Below are 23,881 nucleotides of genomic sequence, written 5' to 3'. Positions count from 1 at the left end.
TAGTCATGCATGTGATACAATATTGATATATAAATATACAATACACAAAAGGCAATGGAGTCATGAAATAAATCTATAAAATAATACAAAACAATTTAATTAATTAACCTAAGTTGTGTATTGTTTCACCTCTCCTACAGGGATTACTGAAGCAGTGTGTGTTGATTAACCTACATGTAACAGTGTATTGTTTCACTTCTACAGGGATTACTAAAACAATGTGTGGATGATGTGACCACTATACTGGGGGCACTGACTGACCAGGCTGAAACAGCCAGCATTGCTGGTGATGTAAGTGAACAGTTCTATTCATCAAGTATACATGTATAGACAAAGAGAAGAGCTCAGAGCTCTCGATTTCTTTGTTATCTGTTAATTTTCTGTATGCTATTCTCCATCTTCTGGATGTAAAGACATTGTATATATAGACGTGTATAGTGCATGGTCTCAGTCTCTGATTGCTGATTGTAGATTCCGTTTGAGGTCAACAGACAGAACATCAGGAACTTGGAGGGTCTGTTTGATCCAGGATTCGGATTCATCCTCCGCGGATCTGACATGGTCACCTGGCTTGTTAAGCTGTTGTTACAGCAGTAGGGACTAAATAAAGGGAACCAGATAAAGAGGACCAGACAGTTATCATCTTACTGTACCCACTGAAGATTTAAGAAATAAAACAAAAACTGCAAAAAAACTGTACAAATGAAATGAACCAATTTTTGCTTTAAATTACAAATAACATGGGGACTTTGCAAAGAAATGTGCAAATGAACAGTGTGTTGCTTAGATTTGTGAATGATCTACTTGTATTAACAATTATAGTGACTCTGTGTTGTGGTGTATTATAGTGACTGTTCAATACACATGTAATATATATTTTTCGGGAAAGTTAAAATTTGTTATCTGTAAAAACAGAGTCTTGTATCTGTGAGAAGTGAATGTGTACTATGAGATTTTGTTATTGTCTGCCATAAATTTAGAAATTTTTGAATGGATTTAATTTTGCAGCATTGAGTGAAAATGCTATAGATTTATTTTTGTTCATTTAAATATTTTTCAAGTGAACCCCTTTAAAGATGTGATGATTTTTTAAATAGTTTAATGCATCCATAAAATGAAAGAATAATTATTTACATGTAAACCAAAAAGATTTATGATATTGAAATGTTTTTATTTCTTTGCGTCCATTTGTTTCAGACTTTTCGGAGCTGAATATACAACTTGAACTGTGATACTTCATCATGTTGACAGGGCAATAATTCTTTCGAGAAAAGGGCTTGACTGTTATCTGCTTAACTTGTTGGGAAGGAATATCCGTCCTATGCGTCTTAATAATCATAGGATGGATATTCCATCCTTTTGCATTGAACTTGGGATGGAATATCCGTCCTATTCCATCCTATGTGTTGGATGGAAAATCCGTCCAAAACCAAGATTATTAGTTCGGACAGAACTCCGTCCTGGACCAGACTGTTCATCTTGTGTTATCTTGTTTTATGTCGACAGTTATTCGTAAAATTCTTAAATTAATGATACCTGTTCGAAAATTAATCTTTTTCGGATATATTTATTTTTAGAGAACACTCAATAAATTCTTTTTAATAAATGTGTTATTTTTGCTTTGCCAATGCTAATGAAATATCTATGGAAAGTGGCATGAAATTCTGTGATATCACAATCATCACAATGATGAGAGTTAAGATAGTGGCTTTTCATTCAGAATACTTTAACAGAGGAAGAGGGCTATTAACTGCCCAATCAATTTATATTGAATAAATATTAGTACAAGAGAATTATAGAAGGTACATCAAGTACTTTACTGTAAGTTTCAGCCTTTACAAACTGTAATGGTTATGACATGTGCCTTGCATCCAGGAGGCCTAATGTTTGAATCTTGATTTCTGTCAAATCTAAGACATTTTTATCGTGGATAGTGACTGTTTATTCACCAAGAGCCCGACATAAGAAGTGAAAGTCGCAGGTATTTCAAATACGACCTTAAAAACAGATTGCCAGTCATGTTATTCTTGGTAGATGTAAAGAACTCTTAACTGCACATGTCAAACTTTGGCATTCCAGAAGTAAGAGTCATGAGTCTGTCAGTGATGTGCACAATAAAGCACCAAAAACTAGTGTCAACTGTACCTGAGTGAAAAACCGATTGAATTAGATCTAAATCACAGAAAATGCCGAGGTAAATTCTCTAAAGGTGTTTTACTGCAACAGGACAACGCGAGAGTCCACACTTGCAATGAATGCTGTAGAGCGAAACGGGTACATGAATTAATACCACATCCTACCTCTTCACTTGACCTAGTTCCCAGCGACTTCTTCCTATTCCCAAACTTGAAAAAGGATATCTGTGGACGTCATTTCCGGTCTGACGAAGAAGTTGTGACGGCAGTTGAGTGGGTCAATGGAAAGGACCCTGACTTTTTCAGGTCTGGGCTGATGGCACTTGAACACGGTTGATCTAAGTGCATCACACTAGAAGGCAATTACATCGAAAAAGAAGAGGTGGATCTCAACCGGAAATAAGCTAGGCTGGTTACTTATTGACTTGCCCTTGTACATTAAAGAAACTTGAAAATGTGAGATTGAAACTGATAAATGGATTTGATCTACATCAGGTAATTTAATAGAATTAATTATGAGAGTATTGTTTAATTCACATTGAATCAAAATACAAGAAAAATTGAATGTTACCAAACAAGTGTTGGGTGTGCTAAAATACATGTACTTCCATGGAAGAATTTGACTTTTGAACACATTCAAAATGGTACACATTCCTAACACAGTAGCCAACAATCCACACCTCCATCCAAACAATGATTGTACAGTAATTTTTAAATCTTTGAATTGTTTGTGGTTGATTTCTGCAGAGTTTATGTTGACCTAAAATAATATACATCTCTGTTATATGGAGCGCCAAATTAACATAAACTCAAATAATTGAAGATATCTTCAATTATTTGAAGATATCATCAATTCAATTATTGCTCTCTTTAATTGAATTAATGCGCGCATTAAATCAATTATTGCTCTCATCAAATGAATTAATGTGCGCTTCAATTCAATTATTGCTCTCATCAATTGAGTTAATGCGCGCATCAATTGAATTAATGAGAGCAATAATTAATTTAAAGCGCGCATTAATTCAATTATTGCTCTCTTCAATTCAATTGATGCGCGCATTAATTCAATTAATGAGATCAATAATAGATTTGATGCGCGCATTAATTCAATTATTGCTCTCTTCAATTCATTTGATGAGAGCATCAATTTAGTAGAAATATTGCTCGCAATAATTAATTTAGAGCTCGGTATAAATAATTTGATGATCTCTTCAATTCAATTGAAGATATCTTTAAATCATTTATAATGCTTTTGTATAAGGAATTAATGCGCGCATCAATTCTTTTAAAGAGAGCAACAATTCAATTAAAGAGATCATTAATTCAATTGTGGATATGTTGAATTGAAGATATCTTTAATTATATAGTTGCTCTCTCTAAAAGAATTATTGCTCTCTTCAAATGAATTAAAGATATCATTAAATCAATTGAAGAGAGCAATAATTGAATTAATGCGCGCATTAAATCAATTATTGCTCTCATCAAATGAATTAATGCGCGCATCAATTCAATTATTGCTCTCATCAATTGATTTAATGCGCGCATTACATCAATTATTGCTCTCTTCAATTGAATTGTAGCGCGCATCAATTCAATTGTTGATATCATCAATTCATTTGAAGAGATCATTAATTCAATTAAAGCGCGCATCAATTCAGCTGAAGAATTAATGTTATCATCAATTCAATTAATGCGCGCAATAATTCAGAATTGAAGATATCATTAATTATTTGAAGAGATCTTTAATTCAGTTGTTGCGCGCATCAAATGAATTGATGATATCTTTTATGTTAATTTGGCGCTCCATACTGTTAGACACTAGGAACTGCGTGCTCGCCTCCATCATAAGCAATACCGGTATCTTGCATATTCATGTACATTTATGTACGTTGTCAAATAAAACATAGATGTGAGCGAGAGGCGTTATATATAATCGAGCACCACATTGATATACAAAATTGATAAGCTGTGCATGATACTTCATTTCAACATGCGTTGTTATGATTGGTTACATCATCTTAAATCCATCTGATGCTGTCAAAAACTAGTATTGATATCACTTATTTCATGGAAATGTTCAGTCAAACAAAATTTAATGTTTCCGTTTTTAATTGTTTAAACAAAATTCCTTGCTAAAGAACCCCCAAAAAGAAACATTAAAAATTCCGAGTATTTCTGATTTTGAATTATTGAACACGTTTTTTAAATGGACTGTTCTCCATCCCCGATCAGTTTCGGCAATAAAGTAGACACAAAATTCATACATAATTATTACATAGGCCTTTGTTAATTACGTCTAAAAAATCATTAAGCTGAAAATAAGGCAATCCTAGCTTGTGAATGCAATTGAATTGAAATTGATACATTACATAATTTTATCATACGATTCACCACAAAAACATTTCTCAACTATTTCAATGAAAGAAATCAAACAAGATAATTCAGAGAACTTATATCCCCCTTCCCGCTTAGCAACAGAATAAGATTCATTTGTGACATTTTAGAATGTCTTTATTAGGTATATTCAAGAAGTAAATTTCAATTTTGGAAACACATTCACGAAGGTACGTGTATGAACTGCAACACTTTACGCATGCAGGCATTCTTTATCTAGCGCTAACGCATTTCGTGAAAAGTATACCGGCGTGATCAATTAAGCTTTGCAGTTCATACCCATATGTGTTTTCAATAAATGAAATTTATATTCTATATTTGCATTTTAATTCTTTTGCATTTCTGGCAGAATTCTTAGCCTTTGAAATAGACGTATCATATTTATTTGTATTCCTACGCGCATTGTTTACAGCTGCAACGCATTCATACGGAAATACAATGTAGTAGCTACATGTATCTTTACAATCTGTAGAGATATCAATGACAAACAGATTGAAAATGTAAATATTAGGTGTTATACAGATACAACGAAAAGCATCATCTGGAATTTTCTACAATACATTTGTATATTAAATTACTTTAGGCTTTTAGCTTATCAATAGAATCTTATTGAATCATAAGGATTCATGATTCATCAATAGACAATTTTACGGTGAGAAAACCGGACAAAAATGGTTCTCAACTATAATATAGTATTATATGTTTTTTGTCACTGAAATACCAACAGGTATATTGCTTTGTCTTTAGAATTTTAAAGATCGGAGTCTAGCGTATCTATCCACCTGAAGGAATGTAAACTCCTTTCCGGCCGCTCAAAACTCCACTTAAATTCCTCTCCAGCAAGGTACACGGGGTCGCTCAAAACCCCACTTAAACTCCTCTCCAGCAAGGTACACGGGGCCGCTCAAAACCCCACTTAAACTCCTCTCCAGCAAGGTACACGGGGCTGCTTAAAACCCCACTTAAACTCCTCTCCGGCAATGCGCATGGGACCGCGCAAAACCCCATTTAAACCCCTCTCTGGCAAGGCGCATGGGGTCGCTCAAAACCCCACTTAAACTATTATGGGACCGCGCAAAGCCCCACTTAAACCCCTCTCTGGCAAGGCGCATGGGGTCGCTCAAAACCCCACTTAAACTTTTTTCCTGCAAGGAGCATGGGTCCGCTCAAAACCCCACTTAAACCCCTCTCTGGCAAGGCGCATGGGGTCGCTCAAAACCCCACTTAAACTTTTTTCCTGCAAGGAGCATGGGTCCGCTCAAAACCCCACTTAAACCCCTCTCTGGCAAGGCGCATGGGGTCGCTCAAAACCCCACTTAAACTTTTTTCCTGCAAGGAGCATGGGTCCGCTCAAAACCCCACTTCAACTCCTCTCTGGCAAGGCACATGGAACCGCTATTATAAACCCCACTTGTGATGACTTCAAAGCTTTGGTGCATGAATCCAGTCCCCGTTCAATAAATATGATATTGATATAATTTTGAATATTAAATTGGAAAAATCGTCGATATTTCATAATGTGATAAAACTATTTTAAGCTGGGTGGAAACAAGCACGCCAGTGCTCGCAGACTTAGAACTCGCGCGACTAAGTTACATTTTTTGCTGATCGAACATAATCTTATGCTACTCTGGTTTTACTCCAATCGAACTTAAAATGCAATTTCCGATTTAGCAGTACTTATACGGGGTGCTGACGATTAGATGCAGGAGTTCTCAGTAACCAGCATCTTATTGGTACACCAGTGGAGAATTTAATTCCGGGATCGAGAGTGAAGAGGGCGGTCATGAATGTCCACGCCTTTGTGCTTTCTCCGTCATAGGTAAGTTAATAACCGTGTTTCTATTGTCCTTTGTTTAATTATTTTCTGTTTGTAGATTATACTATTTGGTTTTAATTATATTGTCAAGTTCAATGTTAAAACTGAAGATAAATTATTAAACTCTACTCTATAATTTGAATTTACTAAGCTCTACTATATCAGATACATATATATATATAAGCTAACATGTTTGTCCGTTGCAAATTTCAATTTATCAAAAGACATGCACAAGAAAAGACAAAGAAATAGGAATGAGTCTGTCGAATTCCAAGTAGAAAATTGCATCAACAACACTTTACTTCTTTCGGAAAATCAGGGGTAAATCTAACTGATTGTCATTTAGGCCTATATATTATTGCCTTTAACACAGCTGTACATGTATTTACAGGTGCCTTATTAATCTTACAGGTAATAGAAAAAATATATCCTTACAGGAAACATATTTTTCAAAAGTTTTAAAACATATACGATAAATAAAAGAAAGTAATAACTTCCTATAGCAAATTCAAATTCCAAGATAGACCAAATTTCTGCAGGGTTTTAACAAACTCCACATGGTTTAAAACTTTTCCTGATGGAAGCTGTCTTCTATGGAAACATGAAACCCTATGCAGGAAAATAATAAAACAATTCTATATGATTTTACTGAAATCAAACAGAGATTTAAAGAATTGTTGTAGAAAATTACGAAACCATTTTAGGGATTTAGTATGCTTCACATGCCAGATCAGATAAACGTATCTTTCTCATTGCGGATGAAATATTTTGATTTTACCCCGGAAAATTTCTACATAAAACACAGAAATGCTGGTCCCACCTGGGTTTTGGATTTTAGCTTGTCTTAAATTATGGAGCGGTCTACTGCAGCTGGGAGATTTAGTTCAGTGAACCCGGTCAATGTTTAGTGAATTTATGTTTTGAGAAGTTGAGTATCTCGCACGGAGAGTGTTTATGTTCTGTCAGAAAAATTAATAAGAGATCTAATTCATCCCGGTATTTTAACTTAGATTTAAAATAAAATTTAACACAGTTTCTTTTTCACATTTGATCAGAAAGACACCATTAACCTTAATTATAAAAATGCCCATGACGATACCGAACGCTCCTGGTGTTTTGGGTTTTATATCCACAGAGCCCCGCATGATTGCATGCATGGTGTTGGTTGTAGTGCATTTTTCGCTCTCTGAAAATAAGTTTTTGTTCTCGACTCGGCATTTTGGCAGACTTACTAAGAGATAGTTCTAAGGTACGATTTGTCTGTATGTACACACTTTGGGATATTGACAAAATTAGTGACACAATAAATATATTTCGTATTCTTCTCCAGATAACGCTTCAAGTGCGCATCATAAACTTACATGTTTACTAATATGAAAACAAACACACGCTAGAACAAGCCTCAAATAGAACAAATTTTCTAAACCCGTTGCATTGTAAAATTTGGCATTGGCACCGTATTGATTTTCAGTGTGGAATTCATAAACCCGGAAACTGTAAATAATTTATTAGATTTTGAAACATTTTTGATGATCAGCCACTTATTCTCAATGAAGCTTTGGTTGAGAAGACATTTATTTATCGATTTTTGGATTTTCTTCTTTTGCATTCATTTGTAGAAATTGTTTTGTTGTGACAATCAGGATATCAAAGGTTTTCACCTCAAGTGATGGCGTGTCACTATCGGAGTGAAAGGAACATCAATATAGAACATAGAACAATAATCAAGTAAAGCATACCTACCATTTTAGTATAATCACTAAATATTCGCCGATATTTTAGAGGATCTGAATCATTAGAGGACCCACAAACGCCACACCTATCTATTTGAATGAATAGATGATAATATTTTCATTTCATATTGTTTTTCCGTGAAATAAACAATGATGTGTTAATACATGGACATCGGTTGATTGATTTTATATTGTTTAACGCCCCACTCGAGAATTTTTCACTCATATGGAGATGTCACCATTGCCGGTGAAGGGCTGCAAAAATTTAGGCATAGCTATGATCTGCGCTTATGGCCTTTGAGCAGGGAGGGATATTTATCGTGCAACATCTGCTGTGACACGGGGCCTCGGTTTTTGCGATCTCATCCGAAGGATTGACCCATTTAGTCGCCTCTTACCACAAGTAAGGGGTACTGAGGACCTACATGTATTCTAATTCAAGTCCCCACGGGATTAATGGACGGTAGTGGAGAATCTCTTTCCCAGGTGTATACAAGAAAATTTATTGATGCAAGCATGAAATCGGCCGCAACTACTTGGTAACTATGAAAGCTATACAATTATGCAAGGTGAAAAATTGAAGAAAAGGGACTGTGATCAATCTCATAAATACCACAATGAATATGAAACTGAGAGTAGGGCAAACACGAATACCTGGAAATAGGTATGAATGGAAAAAAAGAGAGACTAAAATAAAGCGTACAACAAAGAGAACGTAAGTACTACAAACTCTGATTACATGATAAAACCCGAAAATAAATAGTACGAGTTAACAGATTCCGGACACCGAAAATTATTATTGTTATTTATATCACAGGGGCTAAGCCCGTTTTGGGCCCGAACTCTGTGATACCATAAATATAGATGGTATCACAGAGTTCGGGCCCAAAACGGGCTTAGACCCTGTGATTTATATTATAAAAATCGTGATTAGATATCTGTAAAAATCGTAATTCAATTCAATAAAATAATCAAATGGTAACGATGGATTTGGATATATATAAGTAAGTTTATTATTTCATAGTTTAGGCCCGCAGTAAATCACAGTCGTTTTTCTAAAATCATAACATATACTAGTAATCGCCAAAAACAATTGCCTTCCTGCAAACATTGCTGCAAAGTCTGTGACAAATATTGCTGCAAATTACTTGCTGCAAGAAGCTAAAGAAACCATGACAGTCTATGCAAAACCTCTATGTTTGCTGCAATTATGCAGCAAACTTACAGCAAACAATTTACTATGCAAATGAGGTTTGCTGCAGCAAACAATGGGTTTTCCAAATATGGAAACCTTGCTGCAAACTTGCGGCAAACCTTGCTGCAAACATCGCCGCTAACTTACTGCAAACATTTCAGTAATTAATTTTGGAATATTCCTGCGTATGAGCAGCGAGTTCGCAGAAAAAACCTTAACACTGACCTTGATTATATAGATAATTCATCACACATGTTTCAAACAACCATGTGATATGATGAAAGTTTCTGAAGTATTAACAGTCTATCTTTATGTTCTTTGACAATGTTTTCATGTTAGTCAAATATTGAAATGTAATATAAAATGCTTATAAGACATGTCTACATTAAAAAAATTAGAATTCCTTTATGCTCAATTACCTATTTATGTGAAAAACATACAAATACATTTATCGATATTATTTGGACCCTTAAATACATTTTTTAAAAAACTTGAAAATGTGAGATTGAATTAAAGATTGAAACTGATAACTGGATTTTGACATACAGTAGGTAATTTATTTTTTTCCATCTAGTAAAAACGCTATTAAATCATCGCACGTATGTAGTTATGAGACTGTACGACATATCATAAATTGTTTCACCTGTTTTAACCCAAATAATTTGATTTTAAATCGATGTTTACAAATAACCACTCACTCTGCCATTTCAAGTGACAGTCAAGTGACCAGTTCAAACTTTCAGATCATCGGTGGTCTTATCTGTGTAAAGCTGTGTATTTTGTTATAACAGTACCGTACCATAAGTTTAATAGAAATAAAAATATCAAATACCTCTTAGTAATTCGTTGTTTTACGCTCTTTCAGCCTTAAAACTAGACAGTTGCGTATGAGTTAATACATCATGTAGGGATTTCCCTGACGCGCGTGGGTCTATTTATAGACGTCTATTATGGGATGATTTATATATGTAGCCACTATATTTACTTTCTAAATAATATTGGCACTGTTTTTTTGTTTTTGTTTTTTTTACATGCAGATGTTTTCAAGCATGTAATTAAGGAAAAGTTAATAACTTTATCAAGTAATTAATCTGCTTTAAAGTAATTATGTACAAAAAAAATACATAGACATCGGGTCATACAGCTTTCTTCACATTGGATTAAAAGAGAAAAAAACTGAATGTTACCAAACAAGTGTTGGGTGTGCTAAAATACATGTACTTCCATGGAAGAATTTGACTTTTGAACACATTCAAAATGGTACATATTCCTAACACAGCAGTCAACTATCTGCTCCTTAATTCAAACTTTTCAAAATGGTGAATTCTGTGTTGACCTTACACAGTCTGTATTTGATTGACTGATTCAACTTATTTACTGTTCTTGCGAACTTTCTGCAAACATCCAATTTGTGAAATGTTTCTTGCAAACTTGCTGCGAACAACAGATTGTCATGTATCTTTCTTGCAATGTTCCTGCGAACATGTAGAGTGCAAGCTTGCAGTAATTCTGCAATGTTTGCCGCAAGATCGCAGCTAGCGGCAAACATTTGTGAACAAGAAAGTTTTCTTCCTGCGATTAATTTTGTTTGCTGCAAATTTGCAGCAGACTGCTGCAGATCTGCAGCAAACATAACAGTTTGGTAACAGGGCGCCTCCTGGCGGCCGATGATAATTGTTTATATCATTATCAAGTATCTACTAAAGGTATTCAAAAATGTTTATACCATTTATAGGTATCTACCACATGCATAGGTATACATTCGTAATTATTTATCATATACAGATATCTACTATAGGTACATGTACATGTATACACAATTGTTTATATCATATACGGATATCTACTATAGGTTTACAAAATTGTTTACATCATATACGGTATCTACTATACATGTAGGTATACAAAATTGTTTATATCATATACAGGTATCTACTACAAGTATACAACATTGTTTATATTATATACGGGTATCTACTACAGGTACACAACATTGTTTATATTATATACGGGTATCTACTACAGGTACACAACATTGTTTATAACATATACAGGTATCTACTACAGGTATACAACATTGTTTATATTATATACGGGTATCTACTACAGGTATACAACATTGTTTATAACATATACAGGTATCTACTACAGGTATACAACATTGTTTATATTATATACGGGTATCTACTACAGGTACACAACATTGTTTATATTATATACGGGTATCTACTACAGGTACACAACATTGTTTATATTATATACGGGTATCTACTACAGGTATACAACATTGTTTATATTATATACGGGTATCTACTACAGGTATACAACATTGTTTATAACATATACAGGTATCTACTACAGGTATACAACATTGTTTATATTATATACGGGTATCTACTACAGGTATACAACATTGTTTATATTATATACGGGTATCTAGTACAGGTACACAACATTGTTTATATCATATACAGGTATCTACTACAGGTATACAACATTGTTTATAACATATACAGGTATCTACTACAGGTATACAACATTGTTTATATTATATACGGGTATCTACTACAGGTATACAACATTGTTTATAACATATACAGGTATCTACTACAGGTATACAACATTGTTTATATTATATACGGGTATCTACTACAGGTACACAACATTGTTTATAACATATACAGGTATCTACTACAGGTACACAACATTGTTTATATTATATACGGGTATCTACTACAGGTATACAACATTGTTTATATTATATACGGGTATCTACTACAGGTACACAACATTGTTTATAACATATACAGGTATCTACTACAGGTATACAACATTGTTTATATTATATACGGGTATCTACTACAGGTATACACAATTGTTTATACTACATATGTATATACGGGTGTATACAATTGTTTATATTATGTTCAGGTATGTTCTCGTTGATCTTGAGGTCCCTGTTTATCGTTTTGCTCTCTTTCCAAGTTGACGCGCATAGAATACACAAACTTTATTTTTCCGTTGCTAATCGTTGCAAAGCAACACACAGCACTCTGCTGCCAAGAAGATGTCAGTTTATCCTTAGTTCAGATAAATATTATATTCAAGAATTATGTAAAAAATTTTATATTACATGAATTCATGTGTGAAATATTAGAAAACAAACATGAATAAATATAGACATCAAAATATGGGTCTAAGATCTGTGTTAAATTGCGAGTACAATTTTATCGAATTACGCTAATAAGTAATAAATACAACGTTATTTCTTAAAATAATGAGACGCACAACTACTTACTTCTAATCAATATTACTTTGTTTTAAGCTGTGCCTTTTATTAAATTAATGATTATACGTAGTCTAATAAAATCCTTAAATCGATCACCAACCTTTGGAGACTTTGCTGAAAAATTTAATTAATGTATGAAACTTCACTTCAAATTCAATTTACTGGCCTAAATTTTCATTAATATCTACTTGAAATCTTTCAACATATATTTACTACATTAAATATTAATCGACAGCTGCGGCGATTTCTGACATCTCGTGGAACTATGTATACAGATATGTTGGTCCAGTATTAATGTGTGTGAATATCACCTGGGTGATTTTCCTTCATATTCCAATACAAACATTGATATTTCATATTAACACATAAAACATATTTCATATGCACGAATTAATTAAAAACGTGCATTGAAAAAAAAAACACGAGAGAGAGAGAGAGAGAGAGAGAGAGAGAGAGAGAGAGAGAGAGAGAGAGAGAGAGAGAGAGAGAGGGGGGGGGGGTTATCCTTATTTATTAGCATATATCACTGATCGTTATCTTCACTTCTTCATATATATCATGAAAATTGAAAAATAGATATTATTGCTGGTAATCATTACAGTACAGGAGTAAGTTTGAAGGTAACCCCGTGGGTCCCCTATTATACCGCGCCTGAGGTACCAGAGATTCCATCCCGCCGATATACCGCGCCTGAGGTACCAGAGATTCCATCCCGCCGATATACCGCGCCTGGGGTACCAGAGATTCCATCCCGCCGATATACCGCGCCTGAGGTACCAGAGATTCCATCCCGCCGATATACCGCGTCTGTGGTACCGGAAGTTGCATCCCGCCGATATACCGCGTCTGTGGTACCGGAGGTTGCATCCCGCCGATATACCGCGTCTGTGGTACCGGAGGTTGCATCCCGCCGATATACCGCGCCTCGGACAAGAGGTTCCATCCCTGCGATATACCGCGCCTGTGGTACCGGAGGTTCCATCCCTGCGATATACCGCGCCTGTGGTACCGGAGGAAATTTCATCCTTTTGCTATTGAATTAGTGCACCTGGGATATCAGAGGTTCATCCCTCCGCTGTTCCGCGTCTGAGGAACATGTACCAGAGGTTCATCTCTCCGCTATTCCTTACCTGAGAAACCAGGGATTCCATCCCTCCCCTGTACCGCGCCTTCGGAAAAATGTGTTCCATACAGGATTTTAATTGAATATGTAACAATGTTTAGGATGCACAGAACAAATTATGGATTGACATTCTTTGTATAGGCAGTATCAGAAGAGTAACCGACCATCTGTAGGTATGAAGGGGACCGGTAAAAACCAGTAACCGACCATCTGTAGGTATGAAGGGGACCGGTAAAAACCAGTAACCGACCATCTGTAGGTATGATGGTGACCGGTAAAAACCAGTAACCGATCATCCGTACTTTTGACGATGACCGGTAAAAACCAGTAAATGTATGCTTCCAAATAATGTCCAATAGATATTCACTCATCACTCACCATATTTCTTGAAAGTTTAATGAAGTTTTAAAGAAGGTGTTTTGACTTTACATTATTTACAGTTACGATTTACCTTCAAGAAAATGTGTGGTAACATTTACATAAAAGTCTGTAAATGGAGTTTGAAAAAGATTGACTTTGTAGGAATTGAACTTAGTATTCAAGATATGTTTGGTTGTGCGTATTTTGTGATGCATTTCCCCCCTTTATATATCCTTAAGTGGGTTTATATCTTGATTGCGTCCTCAAATACAGAACATCTGAAAAATCAATTTTGTAATTTGTCTTCCTATTTTCGGAAAATACTTCAACTTCTGCATTCAATAAGCAGCCTTTTTTATGCAAAAGACTACTGATATTTCATCTGGTGATTTGATGCACCTGTTGGTAATGGAACGGATCATTTCAGTACAAAATCTGACTTTTAATCCATTCTGTTTCATTTGTATGTAAAAGGTATACGTTTTACTATATTGACAGAACCAGAAGCGACTCAGTAGTAAATTAGAAACATAAATGTACAAATGTTTACTTAGAACACTAAGGCATGTTGTACTAAGGTGTACATCATACAACGGTTTCATTACATGGTCTGTTGCTTAAATTCGCGGGGATCGAAAAGTCAACTTGATTAACTTCTAGTGCTTCCCATTTGGATATCGATTGACCCTATGTTTTAGAATTATCGATATTTCCTATTTGTTTATCTTATCTGTTTTATTCCAAATGAAATGAAAAATTAAATATTTAGTCTATCTAACTTCTTTTTATACATTATACCAAGTAGTTGAAGTGTGTTGGATGTGTATATATAAGTATCGGTAATGTTAATGAATTCTGAATTGTAAAAATTCCGAATATGGTCAATTTTCTTTTCTATGATTCCAATACATTTCTATTTCGTTGTAATCTTTCATCTAACTTTCATTATCATGACGACGATTGATTGATTGATTGTGTCACGTCCTGTCGAGAAATTTTCACTCATATTTAGACGTTACCAAATATAGGTGAAGTCAGCAGCGGATTTAAGGGGGAGGGGGGCGCATCCGGCGCCCCCTCTAATATTGTCAAATTTAAGGTAAATCTCTTGTTTAGAAGAATGTAAACGATGGAAGAAGCAAAAATTTCTTCCACTCTCGGAGAAATAAATGACAAAATCTTTTTATTTATTGAATCACTTTTATTGGGAGAACTTGCATTTAAAAAAAAACAACTTAAAATTTGCGTCATTTTATTCATTTAACCTTATCAAAAATGACAGAAAATAGTAAAAATGACTGCATAGGAAACATATTTCTAGCCCTATAAAATCTGCAATCTGGACCCCCACCAGGGCTTTGTCCTGGACCCACTGGGGGCCTCAAGGTGGCCCCCAGACCCCATGTCTCAAAAAATTGCGCCGTCCCCCCACTAATTGCAATCACTGGATCCGCCACTGGAAGTACCATAAATTTAGACCTATGCTTAGCGCTCAGGGCCGTAGCAGTGAGGGTTCTTTAACGTGCCAACCCCAGCCGTGACACGGGACCTCCCTTTTTAAAGACCATGTCCGAAGACTCGCGAATCTCACTTCTAGATGCCGAGCGTTTGGCGAAGGAGCAATCACTACCTATTTTAACGTCTTAGGTTTGACGCGGCCATGGCACGAGCGGGACTCGAACTCATGACCTCCCGGTTACGAAATGAACGCTTTACCACTGTGCACGACCTCCCGGTTACGAAGCGAACGCTCTACCATGCACTGAGCAACCGCGACCACGCCGAAATATCCTTGAACATTTACTTTAATTTCTTTGACTTCTTTCAAATATTTTTAAGTGACCCTGAAGTATACATTCTTTATCATTTACTAAGGGCATGTCTTACAGATCGGTATATCAATACTCACGGATACGGAAGAGTGAAAAATCTGTTCTTTTAAATACTAGGAACTCGGCTCTGTTTATATGTCGTTTCTAGGCTTGAACTCTTGTTTCTAACTGACGAATCATACCCCAGTTAAGTGTAGGTTGCTAATTATACGCAACCAACCCTTTCTTACTTAAGCTGTCTATTTCTGACTTTATTGTCTTGACGAAATTACGGTGATTTTGATTGGCTGAAAAAATCGTCTGACTTCCGCATGAAAGAAAACCTGACTTTGACTTCTTGTTGTGGATTGATACGTCGTATGAATTTGAGAACAAAATTATGTTTTATTATTTAAACTCAATGTTTTGAAATATCTAAATGATAAGAAATGTATTTTATGATTCTTTTCTTGATGGCGGATGTAATGGATGGGATCAAAGAAAAATACAATAACTTAAAATTCAACTTACTCAACTTCCTCACATACATTATTAAACATCTTCAAAAATCACATACCGTGTACAACATAAAAATATTTCTATCTGGTGAATGATAGGAAATTAAGATTCGAAGATTGGGATTGTTTACCTAATGGAAAAACTGAGTTGTCATTAACACTATCGCTCGTTTAAATCGATTTTCATTTTTAAAAAAGGTTATATTTTCTGTCAACATATTGTAACAGAAACTTCGGTAGGTGGTCTGTGTGGTGATATTACCGCTGTAGAATACTATAAGCACATGATGAAACAACTTCGGACATTTTGAAAAAGGAAAAGAAATTCATTTTTGTATGGTGTTAGAATTCCTGCTCAAAGTTTTTTTTTAACTAGAAAAAAACCCCAAATTAATTTATCCGCATTATCATAGATACATGTTATATCTGTCTCTGACTTCGATAAAACCAAAGGCATTGCTGTGGTAGTCAACACGACATTTAGATGAAAGGTGAAGATAACGAACAGTAATTAATCTCATAACTCTTATAAAGAATACAAAATAGAGAATTGAGCAAATACGGACCCCTGGATATAGCAGGGGTGGGATCAGGTGCCTAGGAGGAGTAAGCATCCCATATTGACCGGTCACATCCGCCGTGAACCCTATATCTTAATCTGATAATCTGTAGTCATAATCAGTGTACCAAGAACGGCTTAGATATATTGACGACATATCATATCTATTACCAATAATCATTTCCATTCATATTTGATTCGTTATATCCCAGTGTACCACAGGATCTTCCACATCTGCTTCGTACCTAGATATTTTATTGAACGCGATACATATTAACGGCAAAACTAACAACTCAACTTTATGATAAACGGGATGACCTCAGCTTCGCCATCGTCAACTTCCCATATTTATGTAGCAATATTTCATTATTACCTACACATAGTAATTATGTCTCTCAACTGGTTTGATACGCAAGAGCTTGTTCTGAATATGATCAGTTTTTAAATTGAGACAGGACACTGACAAACAAGTTGATGTTGCAGAGGTTTCAATAGTCTCGTTGAAAGTCAACATTTCGCAAATTTCATTGTCACTATTGATTGATTGATTGGATCTTGCTTAACGTCTCGCTCGAGAATTTTTCACTCATATGGAGACGTCATCAAAACCGGTGAAGGGCTTCAAATTTAGGCCTATGCTCGGCGCTTATGGCCATTGAGCAGTGAGGGTTCTTTAGCGTGCCACACCTACTGTGACACGGGTCATCCGTTTTTAAGGTCATCTCCGAGGACCCGTGACATTCATACCTGATGCCGAGCGTTTGGCGATGGAACTGTCACTACCTGTTTTAACGACTTAGGTGTGTCGCGGCCGGGATTTGAACCCCGGCCTCCTGCATGCGGGGGTATTGTCACTATAACGATCTAGTTTGCCAATACAACCTGTCATGGGGTCAAACACTTTCTTGACGTGTTTCATACCGATTGTTAGACCATGCTTTACACACTGATTTGACTACGGATTACTCCGTTTACCTGATCAAGATATAGGACTTGCGGCGATTGTGGCTGGTCGACACTGGATGCTTACGGTGGTGCTCCTAGGTACCATATCCAACCTCTGTTATGTCCAGGGGCCCGTTAATTTTGTATTGCTTATAGGAGTTATGAGATTGATCACTGTTCGTTATCTTCACTGTTTATAGGAGTTATGAGATTGATCACTGTTCGTTATCTTCACTGTTTATAGGAGTTATGAGATTGATCACTATTCGTTATCTTCACCTTTTCATTCTGTAGCATAGTACATGTAATTGCAAGTCATTGTATCCCAAATGTGTAATTTATATTCTGATTTAAAATTTTAGGTAGCGTATATTCCTGGTGGGAGCTGGTGTTTAAAGCAGTGACTGGAGGGCCATTTGGGGCGTATGATCTATTTCTGTCAAATAACACGCGTAACACAAACAACATGGCAGCACAGCAACTGACCAATCAGGTTTTAGATCACTACAAATCTGACGTCATGAATGACTTGCAAAATAACGGTATATCTAAGGTACATAATATGCTGTTTGTCGTTCTTGTATTTTAATGAAGACTTTGTTTTTATTAATTGCAAAATGATTAAATGGAAATTTCAAATGCAAGTAAGAAACTTTTAACACTGAAAAGCAACTTACTTATCGGATAATCAAGTCTGTTTGTTTACATATTGTTTTTATAGTCACACTCGAGAATTTTTCACATATGACAATACTATCTTTAGGTGAAGTTTTGATGATACATAAGCGCGGATCCCACCTCTCGTACATTCAGGGGTCCGTGTTTGCCGAACTCTCTATTTTTTTTCTTCTTATAGGAGTTCTGTGATTGATCATAGTTCGTTATCTTCACATTTTTATCCTGCATATTATTGAGCGCTGATATGTTACAGCAATAACTATATCCAGTGTCACATTTCAATGTTTCAGATACGAGTCTCCTATTACTATAACGGGGTGGAGGCGAAGTATTTTGTTTTCAATGCCACGGGGGCGACCAGAACGGACTGGTTTAGTCGCTACAGACTACTGGAAACTAACTACGACATTTCAGATTTCATTATAACAACAGGAAAACCCGGAGAATATTTCAGTATCGCAGGGTATTATCTCCCCTTCCCATTTTAATTCTAGTGTTATACATAAAATCACGACAGTCCTGAACCCGATGTGAGCATGCTAGTTTGTTTTGTTTCTGTGTTGTTTAACGCACAGGTGCTTGTGGACAAGACTTCCGGTACCCCCCTTCTTGTATTTTTAAATGTTCAATTCCTTGGGTATTTCGGACGTATTTTTTTTTTTTTTTTTATAAAATATGTAACTTCAGAGTTTATATATTTCAATGGAATACACAAATCTCGCATAGAAACCGTTTTTAAAAATGTATTCTCTTCCCTTTTCGTGTAGCTAATGGTATTCGGAAGACCTCGTCTCGGGTTTTCTCGTTCTAAAAATAGTTGGCTGCGACAGAAATATTCCAGCATCACAACTTCCGTTCGTTATAGTCAGAAATGAGAAGTGGCGAGGTTAAAACGATGAAATTGAGCGATGTGAAGTAATTATTGCGCACCAAATAGCGATGCATTTAATCCACGAATCATCAGTGGATTTAGAATGACCGTTCTTTTCAGTTGGTATGTGCATTATTGGTGTTTTTTCGATAGGATTTCTCAGCGAGGTGTAGATTTTTTCAACATGTCGCTGGCTGAGCTGAGTTGCACACCTTGTTCATATATTATGATCGGTGATATGACATTTTTAAAAGCGGTTTCTATGCGAGATTTGTGTATTCCATTGAAATATATAAACTCTGAAGTTACATATTTTATCAAAAATACGTCCGAAATACCCAAGGAATTGAACATTTAAAAATACAAGAAGGGGGGTACCGGAAGTCCTGTCCACAAGCACCTGTGGTTTAACGTCCCTTCGAGTGTCTGTTTAGTCATATTGAAACATCACCAGCTGTAGGTGAAGTGCAACAAATTTAGACCTATGCTTAGCGCCCAGGACCATAGTAGTGAGGTGTTTTGTTGTTCCCTCTGATTTATCCAATAGACCCGTAACTTTTACTTCTAATACCGGGCGCGTGGAGAAGGGACATCCAATATTTTTGATAAACGTCTTAGATTTGACGAGGTCAAATGAATAAGGACAATAAAAAGAACTAAGAATGATTGATTGATTTCATATTGTTTAACGGACTATATATATTTCACTCATATGGAGACGTCACCATTGCCGGTGAAGGGCTGCAAAATTTAGGCCTATGTTCGGCGCGTATGGCTTTTGAGCAAGGAGGGATCTTTATCGTGCCACACCTGCTGCGACACGGGACCTCGGTTTTTGCGATCTCATCCGAAGGACCGCCCCAATTTAGTCGCTTCTTACGACAAGGGTACTGAGGACCTATTCTAATCCGGATCCCCACGGACTAACTAAGAATGGCCATCGCCATGAACAATATGTAATTTTAGATTTCTTCGGGACGATAGAATATTTACGTATATAGGAACGAAAGTCAAATCAATGTAATAAAAACAAAGACAAACTAGCTCTAAAACTAAACTACAAAGGCTAGGGTGTCTACTTGAAATCGTTAGATTTTTCACAAAACTATGATTTTATACATGTATATACATGTACATGTATTTGTTTTTATGCTGTCGGCTGGGAAAGAAGTACAACAGAAATTTAAGTATACTTGTACCACATGATGGAGTGTTCGCGGTTATGAAATCCCATAAAGTAATATATTTTTTCCTATAACACTTCTCCGTCTCCCCCCCCCCTTTTTTATATCAATCATATCAATGTATTTTTATCTACCTGACATAACATTGACAAATACAAGTAAAAAAAATAATCTGAAAATGTCGTGGTATTTACTTTTCTCTGTATTTAGCCTGCATGCTGTAAGTAATTAATGCGTGTGTTGGAAAATATCAAAGGGATGCTTAAATATCACGAACACAATTTATTTGCATTGAACAACATATCTTTAAGATCGCAAAACATATGATATGAAAATCTTGCATAGAAAGAAATCCTTTTAGAATTCCTGTTTGAGTCAGATACAAATTCTTAGTTTTCAATGTCACACGTTCAGTTACATACATGTATTTATGATACTAGTGACACCGTCAGCGCGCCTTCAATAAATCGTCACTTCTACATCAATGAGGGGTACTATGGATGCTCTGGTGACCTGGGATGGACACTTATGGTTGACGGACCCGGGCCCTGCCCCATGGATTGGGAAACATCAACAAAAGTTTACTTTGTGAACACGCTCTCCTACTCGTTGATGCCAGGATGTGAGTATTATGCTCGACTTCTAACAAATCTTTTTTAAAGGGAATTTAGTTTAAAGTAAGGCTTGATACTGAATGTTGCCATTTGAACATTAACAATACCATTTATTTGAATGTTGTTACTCCCATCTTAATATAGTATCAACAATTTTCGTCATCTACAATTTTGTCCTGCATGTAAACCTGGAAACATTATTTTGTAAGTCATGTATTACTATCTCTATATTTAGTGACGGCGGATTTTATGGCGATACTCGTAGAAAGAGGTAGGTCCTCCATCATTTATTACATAAGTAATCATCTCGTATCTGCAGCCTTCCAGAGTTTTTTTTTTTGGTATTATTTTTTATCTTTCTGTGTCATTTCAATTCAGAGATCTGCAACAAAGAAAGTTCTTCATCTCCCAGTAATGAGTTCTTGTCCATCAATGAGACCGAGGAAATACAAAGAAGAATAAGTTCTATGAAGTCCAATCTGACTGTTCCTGTTAATTCTACGTCACAATACATACGCACTAAAACCTGCGCAGAAGATGACCGCTTCTCGTCACGTGCTATTGGAACAGCACTCGGAGCAGGTCTTATTTCCCTTCTCGCTGCTCTCATTTTGTTTCCAGATATCAAAAAGGTCATCTATTTTTCATTTCAACAGTTGACAGCTGTTTGCAAACGAAACGATGCTGATAAAACGCATACTTAAGAAATCAATTACTAATAGCGATTCTGTGCTTTATTTGAATTAGAATATGAATCAAACTAAAAAAAATTCGAACTGTGCCATTTTCGTAGTAATATATGTAGCTGTGAGGTTACATCACTTGTCATGTGGAATAACATTTATATATATTTATATTAATAGTGTTAAATAATTTTTTTTAAATGTTTGGAATCGGTATTTTACAATAAGATGATGAAATTGATACATATACATTGAAAGGGAACATTACCAAAGAATTTCTCGGCATGAGAGATTATATATATGCCTTAGATGCAACAACAATTCAGTGGATGATGAAAAACATTTTTTTATTCTCATGTAGTCATTTATCAGAAAAAAGGGTTATTTTATTCATAATGATAGACAAATCATGTAAGAAATTTGTAAAGATGGACAGTGATCAAAGGCTTATCTGGCTAATGACCAATGAAGATGAAAATATCCTCATCCAAATTAGTAAGATGATTTTGAACAGTGAAATATAATACTAACAGAGGAATATAATACTACAAGTATTGCATTTCATTGCATTGTACACATTTTCTTTTTTTCTTCTTCATGTTTTACACTTGTAAGCTGTCTTGGTTATTGGGATTACAAGACCAACAATCTGGTAAATAATTTATTACCAGACTGTTAACAATCACTGTTATTTGTGCCCCCTGTAATCAAGTCAACAATTCATGCTTTCGTTTAACTTTTTTTTTGTTTTATTCATATTGTATAATTGTTTTCATTTATATAATTATTCTATTCTAACCTTCCTGCTTTAGGCATAAAACATTCAGAACAATTGGATCCTGCATTTACATGTGTATTGTACCTGTATACTGTATTTACCCTGGTACTAAACTCTTGTACTGATATTGATTACAATTTTATATGTATTCACTTAACATTATCATTATCCACTGTCTCTGAAACTGACACTGTCCTTAGATGTGTGAAGCAGTTTGGTTATTTGTTATTGTATATTTCATTTTGTTGATTTAAATCTTGTCTGCAATAAGTATTTCATATATAATTATAGATGTGTGCAGTGCAGAAATGTGAACTCTGACAGTACTAGTACTTCTGAATAATTGTTATTTATTGATGTTGTTATAATTAATTGCATGTTAAACCGTACCTGCCCCCGAGGGCCCTTGATTGATGAATAAACATATTATTATTATTATACACTTCACGTACCTAACCATTTTAGGTGTTCTTTGAAATTAAGGAATATTAAAATGCGATATGGGTCAAGGTCATGTTTATTGTGATTTGCTGTATGGCAATACTATTCTGATGATAGGGTAACATTGTTATTTAATATCACAATCATCTTCACTAGCCTAGTGTTCCATTCTCTTACTCTCATATGGTGACACTTCGCTTGTGAAGACGATAGTAGGAGAATCAAACACTTGACTAGCGAAGATGAGAGTAAAAGAATCGAATCAGACACTTGGCTACCGGAGACGTAAATTACAATCAACAGGTAATCTATTTTCTGCTGCTCTGAACTAAAGTCTATATGTTATCATTTGCATTTGTTATACTGTATCATTTAAAGCCTGTAATTAGTCAATTGTTGTCACATAATTATGTTATACAGACGCCATTAAACCTTGCTCTACTAAAGATACAAAACATTTATAAACTCCAAAGGTAAAGGAATTTAGTGTTAGTAGGATTGGGTTAATATATATTCTATTTAATATATCAAGGATGAAGCAAGGCATTAACTATTTTATAAGCGTTTTGTAACAGAATGATGTGACAAACACAATTCACAAGCTTTTTACTGTTACAATCTTGTGCTTGAAAGTGTTTAGTGAATCATGATAAAACAATTATAGCATTTTGATGTTTTATTGATCGGAGGAGCGTACATTTGTACAGTAACCCCAGACTTCGTCCTCGATTGATAGACTCACAATAGGTCG

At 35.4% G+C, this 23,881-nt stretch overlaps 2 protein-coding genes across 9 annotated transcripts in view; both read left to right on the top strand.

Annotated features, from left to right (window-relative positions):
* LOC125653986 (cilia- and flagella-associated protein 54-like) overlaps window positions 1-1,606 on the top strand; it is a 64,312-nt gene extending 62,706 nt beyond the window's left edge. For all 8 annotated transcript variants that reach the window (XM_056144196.1, XM_056144193.1, XM_056144198.1 and 5 more), the window contains 2 exons: window positions 205-291; window positions 472-1,606. In XM_056144196.1, coding sequence (XP_056000171.1) covers window positions 205-291; window positions 472-597 — 213 coding nt within the window. In that variant the 3' untranslated portion in view covers window positions 598-1,606. The remainder of the gene's footprint in view (window positions 1-204; window positions 292-471) is intronic.
* A 4,622-nt stretch (window positions 1,607-6,228) lies between these two features.
* Window positions 6,229-23,787, top strand: LOC125657027 (uncharacterized). Its single transcript, XM_048887656.2, has 6 exons — window positions 6,229-6,351; window positions 18,244-18,434; window positions 18,850-19,022; window positions 21,055-21,236; window positions 21,464-21,499; window positions 21,607-23,787. The coding sequence occupies exons 2-6, from the start codon at window positions 18,348-18,350 to the stop codon at window positions 21,930-21,932; spliced, it is 804 nt and encodes a 267-aa protein (XP_048743613.2). The 5' UTR covers window positions 6,229-6,351; window positions 18,244-18,347; the 3' UTR covers window positions 21,933-23,787.
* The last annotated feature ends 94 nt before the right edge of the window (window positions 23,788-23,881 follow it).

This window comes from Ostrea edulis, chromosome 7 (genome assembly GCF_947568905.1).
Source record: "Ostrea edulis chromosome 7, xbOstEdul1.1, whole genome shotgun sequence".
In the NCBI taxonomy this organism is placed as follows: domain Eukaryota; kingdom Metazoa; phylum Mollusca; class Bivalvia; order Ostreida; family Ostreidae; genus Ostrea; species Ostrea edulis.
Note: the sequence above shows the minus strand (reverse complement) of the source record. Positions and strands in the feature narration are given on the sequence as shown.